At 37.6% G+C, this 7575-nt stretch overlaps 1 protein-coding gene across 1 annotated transcript; it reads right to left on the bottom strand.

The window, feature by feature from the left end:
- Positions 1–1489: 1489 nt before the first annotated feature.
- Positions 1490–6045, bottom strand: LOC140172705 (GTP-binding protein REM 1-like). The gene is made up of 3 exons (XM_072195836.1): positions 5872–6045; positions 3045–3249; positions 1490–1841 (listed from the first exon to the last, which is right to left on the bottom strand). The coding sequence occupies exons 1-3, from the start codon at positions 6043–6045 to the stop codon at positions 1507–1509; spliced, it is 714 nt and encodes a 237-aa protein (XP_072051937.1). The 3' UTR covers positions 1490–1506.
- Between the last annotated feature and the right edge of the window lie 1530 nt (positions 6046–7575).

Below are 7575 nucleotides of genomic sequence, written 5' to 3'. Positions count from 1 at the left end.
AATATCCATCAAATTACCGTCGCAGTGTGACCTTTACGTGTGAAACTTGTCTGGAAGGTATTTTTTTTATCTTCTTATTATCCTGTACTAAATACACTGTACTATAATGACGCAGGTCTTGGAACATTTGAATATTAGCAGCCGGAAACATTAGTTTTCAAGAAAAATTGTACTCAGGTTTCTGATTATATCAGACTTTTTTGGGAAAAAAATACATGTAAATTGAGAGCAAAGGGTGCAAGATAAGGAGTAGTTTGCCGAAAGGATGAAACTTGTTTAGGAGGTGATGTGAAATGGGCAATGATTTATAATGCACAGCGCACAGGCGTTAACTCACAAGCCTCAGCACACTTTACAGGATATCGCTGATCACTGTGACCCAAGACACGTCATTTTGAATATAAAACATTTAGGAACAATCAGCATGGAAGCGCACATCCACGATATAAATCACAATAAACCATCGCAGCCAGGATAAGTCCTCGAGTTTTCGTACGGATAACTGAGATCATATGCAGTTAGTTCCTTGTGCAGTGCAATTTCAGGTTAGCTCAATTATTAGAAAGCGTTAAACAGTAGCAGTTTGACCATACTTAATAGGAAAAACCGTGACAATTTGTCATCCAGATATCCCAGCCATGAAGAGCTGACGACTATGTGTCTATGTAGAAGGTCAGAATTTCGTAACACTGTCACTTTATCCACCTCACTTCAGTAATTCTCAATTTTCGACCGCATCGTCGACGCATCGTCACATATACGTTACAGTGGCCTTTAAAAACACGTCACATTCTTGAAAAATGTGAGCTTCTTACGGAATTCTCCATTTCTCAGCTCACCTTTGTCACTGGTGGTCCTGATGTATTTTTTTTTATATATAGACAGGGGCATAATTACTAAATGGGTAATGATATTGTATATCATTATATTCTGCAATGCAAAAAGTGACCTAAGCTTGGCAATTGTAGTGGTCAAAAGTGTTGTGCTCAAGGCACTGTTTGGTGACATGAGTTATTACCATCATTTGTGGCTTTAACATGTTTAAAGAGTGTGAGAAATGACGTATTCTTAAAAGGACACAATGTGATTGAGTGTCCAAAACAAGGACATCGCAACTGAATGTCAAAGATTCAATCAGAGAAGAACGATCACTGTGTACACTAATGACGATGTGTTACGCGTCCTTAATAAGAAATGTGTATGCGTTGGGTAAAATTTGCTATTTCTATACCGACACGTACTCTTAAATAGCAAGGATCCGCCGAATCAAATTTGGTCATCGTTTAAGTTAGACGACGAAAAAACACCGTACATAATGCACCTTAACAGCTCTTATCGAGTATAAATATTCATAAAAAAGTCTTGAAGAGTTACCGATACAGACGACGGTGTACTTAAAGAGCATCCCACGATACCACTTTTAAGCGAATATTATAAAAAAAAGAGGTGTGTTCAATGCCCGTCATAGTTTATGAACATGTTTAAAAAAATAGGCACATTGTTTATTTACAAAACTTCCATAATATGACAAGATTTGGATCTTGCTCTGTAACCTGGTGGCTCATCAGAGTTCTTTCGTCTGAGAATTCTTTCCAGTACTCCCCGCGCTCTATGAAGCATGGATGATCGTCGTCTTTTCTTTAATGACGGGCTTGGTTTGCAATGTTTATCCCCGCCAGAATCGGCGCTACCGTGGCTCGTTGCGTCTTCATCTTCGGAACGTTGTTTATGTAATCTGACTTGCCTGACTGCACCGTTGAACAGTTTGTCGATATTATGGCATATTGGTGCAGACGTTTCAATCAGCTTACAGTCGAAAAGGGCAGCGAAATGTTTTCCCTCTGTTGCAATAAAAACAAAAACACATAAGGACTAATAATTAATCACGCAAAAGTAATAATGTGTCGCACACCGTTACATCAGTAAACTGCATCAACATGGTCGTTACAATATTATGACATTGCGAAATCGTATTCTGACGACAATAACATGCGGATAGTGACCTCTGGGAATTTCTTTTGTATGCCAGTGCAATGTCTAAAACTATGCCTTGAATGATTTCATGAGAATGAGATTTCAACATGTTGTTGAAAAAAGATTCTTTTTCAAAATTGAATGACCTTCTTAGAATGCAAGACGTGAGTTTTTTTTAATTATATTATAGTTTGATTTCATTTCAATGTTATCTAAACGAGTGAAACAAGTGATCGATCATAAAGCCACATCTAATGATGCAGTTATATTGTGGATGACGTATGATTTTACTGCAAGTATGTGTACAGCGTGCAAATCTAAGACAAAATTGCTTATTCAAGTATTGAAGTCTCAAGGTGAATATATTGTAATTCTGGTATTTAGATCAAATTTCGCTATCTGGGAATAGAATAATTTCACATATTGCTTGTGGACATCATTCCAACCGTAGCAGCTAATACCCAGGTGATAAATTCCGGTATTCCATACAATAATTTCAGCTGTTGCACCTTGACAACATTTCTAACCGTAGCAGCTGAATGTATTGTTATCCCGGTATTTGCGCGTAAAATGCACATAACAGGAATACAATGGTTTTACCTATTGCACCTGGACCACATTCCTTACTCAGATCAACGTTCATCAACATGGTCGTTACAATATCATGACATTCAATGTGAAATCGAATTTGCGCTTCAGGTATAATACTAGGAATACATTAGTTTCACATATTACATCTGGACGGCATGCCATCCTTAGACGCTCATACGCAGAATATGTGACCTGCTACCACGAAATTTGTCTCGGTCCCAGCCGATTTGTATTCCTCCGTCACTAATCAAACCGTCTGGCGACAAACCGTGAAAACAATTGGCTATGGATTCATATGACTGCTGAATTAGGACGTGACTACCAACTTGCGCCTTTATACTCATTTCGTTGTAGCAGGTCACATATAATACATCTGGTATTCACATCGATGTGGAGCCTTGATAGGGAAATGCAAACTTCCCCGGGAAACTACCACTGTTCAGCAACGTGCGCATCTAGTGACCGAGTTACGTACGTACCTGCAAAAGACACTTCTCTCGATCTTTCCAGATCTGTTTTGTTTCCTACAAGAATAATTGGCACCGTTTCTGATTCTTTGGTCCGTTGTAACTTAAACCGCAACTCGTTTGCTTTCTTAAAGCTTCGTCTATCAGTTACAGAGTACACCAAGATATAGACGTCTCCTTGCGAGAGGTACTTATCTTCGTCCTTCTCAAAAGTCTCCTGTTGGAAAACAATTACAAATGATGCGTATTTAGTTACATTAAGGTTTGCTCAAAGCCACTTGAAGCAGGAATATGTCGGCTGAAAGTTGGGTACATACTTCAATCGTTACAGCGATGAGCGATATGGAGTGAATAATGAAATGGATCGTAGTTTCTTACATTGAAATGTAGGATCCAGGTGATTGGTAAAGAAGCTCTCGCTTATCAGCTTTTATTAGCGGTTGAACTATGCATTCAACATATGCAGACGTGAAAATCGGGAAATGTATTACATACTTAATCTTACTGTACAATCTTGTACAATATACACGTGCTTTCTGGTAGAATATTAGAAACATAATACTAAAAATATTTACGAGTTTTAATTTGAATAAGATAATTTAAAAATGGCAATATACATCAATGGTATCGCTCTATTAAGGGGTGTGTGGGGGTGTGTATATGAGGGTCCAAACAAGAGTTGTGAGTTGGTGGGTCTGTATGTTGGTGGAGCTGGAGGTCTAGTTGCTATTGTAAGATAAGGTATGCAAATGGTACGCCATTTTGTGTAACACATTAGGAACGATGACATCGGATGTCAAAACAAGAACAATATAACAATTTTATGGATCGTCTGTCTCTGTAAAGAATTAGTTCAATATTCGTTCTGTAGGCCTGGGTGCTCAATCTCGCCGATTAACTCTTCGGCGTGCCCGGAACCTAAGCCGCAGACCCACGCCGATGCACATATGCTGAGAAATAAAATACTGTTGCGATATGCACTAACAAAATGTGTGTCTGCTCGATGAAAAGCCATGTTCAGTCACCCTTTCATCGGCTTAATCGGCCCAACTCCTGCATTTCTCGCAACCGGCTTATAACACTTGACAACAATAGCCTTACAAATTAGTGTCCTTGAGTGCGTTGATTCTGTGCCGGATTATATCGACTGATCCGCAAATTGCTCACGGTGAGTAAACTCAAGTAGTTACTACGATAAACATTAATATAAAGATTTCGAGTAATGAATGCCAAACCGCAGAACAAGAAGATGGCAAGATTTCGAACTCGATGCCCATAACTGCTCGCGATTTCGCAACCAGGGATTTAGCTACACTATATTAATTCGTCGGCGTACTGCGGCTTGAAACTGCAAGCCGCACGAGAGTCATCGAAATGCTCCGAGACGACGCAGAGTTAATCGGCGAGATTGAGCACCGGGGCCTTATCACTTGTGCTTTGTTTTAACCAAACTATCCATGTAGACTTAATGAAAGGGATCTTGTTTTGAAATAACTCTTGATCTTTAGAAAGTTGTTCGTACGAGCGTGTAATACATTAAACAGACCATCCAGTAGTAGATAAAAGCTATAGTTTACTTGGCTTTCAAATTCGCCATTTTAGACATACCCCATGATGCATAGTGACAATATGCAAATTGTGTCATTTTGATACCACGTTCTCGAAACGATGTTAGTCATTTTCACTTTGATACTGTGGACGGGTGCAAGGGATTATGGGAGCTTAGATAAATGGTAAATCCTTATGGAAAATCTAGACGCAAACTGTTAATTAACCTATTTTACTTTAAACCATATCTCGTCATGAGTGACGCATTGTACTTTGACTTCTTGTATCGCTCTGTTAGTTGTGCAAGTCAGTCGTAAAGTGTGCTCAAATGGCTGACGTCAATTTGGAGTCAAGAAGTTTGTATTGGCATGTGGGCGTGTCCTTGTGTTTGTTTTGATTTCTGTTTATGCTTGTGCTCATAACATACTATATAAGTGACTGCGCTTTTTTCATTGTTCTTTATCTTCGTTTCATTCTATGGTCCAGTATGCGCTAATATAATTTTTAGCCTGGCTCGAGCATTTTTCTTAAGCCTGGTCCGATCACGCGCGACGACCCATGTGTAGCTCTATCTCTGAGGGGCTGTGTAATAATTATGAGCCCTGGTGTTAGGGCAAGAAATATTTGGCGAGCCGAAAGGGAGGGGGTGCAAGCAATTTTTGGCACACATTCTTGTGGCGCCTTTTAAATAAAACGCCCTAAAAAGGCTTAGGAAAACTGTACGGAAACGCTTAATGTCATATTGTAACATTTGCTGAGGAGGATGCCCTCAATATTTGTGTGTTTGATCATTATATAATCCAATTTGACTTATTTGGGCAAAGATTGCTATCTTTCTGTTTGTTGTATAGTCAGTGAAAATGTTATGTTGTTGTAAAGTGCTGATTAAATCTGTGTAAACTTGTTGAAATTCTCTGAAGGTGTCTCAGATAATCAAGTTACATTATAGGGGGCTGATTGTAATCACTCGCTACATGTGACATCGTTTTTAAGTTATAATTTACCGAGCTAAATTTCCAAGGTAGAGGGGAGAAAATTGCACAATCATCCTACTGACCCACATCCAAACTCAATTTACCAGTTCAAATGTGTGCTAAAGTGAGCCGAATGTGGCTATAAGGTGAATCTGAAATAGGTGTGTAGGGGAAGTCGCACATCTCAGTGTCGCCAATTTCATCCCGTTAAGTTTTAAACAGGGCAGTGGGACTTTCGTCCTTATCCCCAGGTCGATACCCCACTGTTTATCCACTTGAAGGCGGATTGTTTATTACTAAACAAAGTCGAGACTTACTTGTCCATATGCTGGCGTGTCGATGATTTTTAGCGTTGAGTTTTTACCATCTATTTCTACCGATTTCTCGTATATATCTTCTTCTGGATTTTCTGTACAAATATATGAAAACAAAAGTAGAAAACAAAGTTTAGTTTGACATGTCAAAGTTACCTTTGATATTAAGCTGGTCATATATCACACTAACAACAGAGGGCGGTTTGTATCAATCACTCAATGTAGTATCTGGGAACTCGGAAATTGGGCCAAAATTTGTATTTGCATCCATACTGATTGGATTACGCAAAGTTGTCGTATGAAAATGAATAGAATTTTTGATTTCAAAATAAACATTCAGTTTGCTCCTTTTTATTATTTAGTTTTATTATTAATGTTTTACAGGGAAATAAGAGAGGTTAACTCAAAATGTTACAACGCAAACCAATGCGAGTTATGAATGACCTTGATATTAAAAGCTAAAACCCCATTGTACAAAATAATGCTGCACACCATGTTCTGCGCATTATAAGATCATCATATAAACCTTAAGCAAAAAGAAAACAATCAATTTTATGTATATTAAAATTGTGTATGATCACGCAGTTTGTCATCATAAATTTCATCGATGTCAAATTTGCTATCAATGTCGTCTTTCCAGACTCCGATTTACAAATATCAAAGTTCAATTCAGTCGCTAGCAAAGAGCAATGGATTGGAAACTAACCAATGAGAAAGACTGTCTTTTGTTACAAATAAAAGTATGTTGACGCTTATTGGTTGCAAACAATCGCTGATGTTAAAAATCAATTTAAATATTACTCTACTATGACATACACAAAAACTAAATGTAGACTAGCCTTGATAAAAAATGAGTAGTATGACAATTAGTGACTTTTCATAAGTTCGTCATTGACGTCAAATCAGCATAGTTTCCATTTTAGAGCTATACATGATTGAATACCCTACTATACATTCATGAATCATGATCTCTTGACTCATATCTTTTAAGTATGTTCTATGTATGAATTTCAATATAATCTGATGACTCATGTTTAAATGTAAAATGGGTTCTTTGTGTCAGAATAAAGATGCATTGTTTTCATTGTTCTTTGATGGTTTTCATTGTTCTTTGACGCACGATTGCAAAGACCACAGCGTCTTGAACGAGACAATAGAAAGCACAAGTTTCTCAAATTAAGACTGCAGATGGACTCTTAACCAAACATGAATGTTTGTATAAAATGAAACGAACATCTAGTATTGGTAAAATATTACTTCAAATACCGTATAATAACTTCAACTATTCTTAGAATCTATCGGATACATTCGCCATTTGCGTGGCATATGGCATTGATATAATGTTGATATATATTTCAGTTTTTATGCCTAGTATTCATGGTATTGGTAATGAATCAATGTGTTGCCTGCTTACCTAACTTTATTTTTGAACCAAGCGCTGCTGTAAAATCGGGTATTGTATTTTGTATTGTATTGTGTTGTTTTTGCAGCTCAGCACTGGTCCTCTACTTCGGGTAAAATAATGTAGTTGTACAACAAAATAAGTGTTACAGTGCCGTGTTTAATTCATGAATAACTTACAACCCCCCCAAGATAACCCCCGAAGTACCGATAAGTTATTCAAAATTCTCATGTTTTATTATTTTCTTAGCATATTTTATAGCACTGTTCGCGATTAACGCGAAATTAATTTAGTTACAGTGTTGA

Source organism: Amphiura filiformis, chromosome 16 (genome assembly GCF_039555335.1).
Source record: "Amphiura filiformis chromosome 16, Afil_fr2py, whole genome shotgun sequence".
Taxonomy (NCBI): Eukaryota; Metazoa; Echinodermata; class Ophiuroidea; order Amphilepidida; family Amphiuridae; genus Amphiura; species Amphiura filiformis.
Note: the sequence above shows the minus strand (reverse complement) of the source record. Positions and strands in the feature narration are given on the sequence as shown.

Excerpts from the sequence above, each read along its gene's own strand:
- LOC140172705 (XM_072195836.1), bottom strand. The coding sequence starts at position 6,045 with ATGACCAGCTTAATATCAAAGGTAACTTTGACATGTCAAACTAAACTT. Across the intron at positions 3,250-5,871 it reads ACACGCCAGCATATGGACAA|GAGACTTTTGAGAAGGACGA; the intron begins GTAAGTCTCGAC and ends GTTTTCCAACAG. Across the intron at positions 1,842-3,044 it reads GAGAGAAGTGTCTTTTGCAG|AGGGAAAACATTTCGCTGCC; the intron begins GTACGTACGTAA and ends TTATTGCAACAG.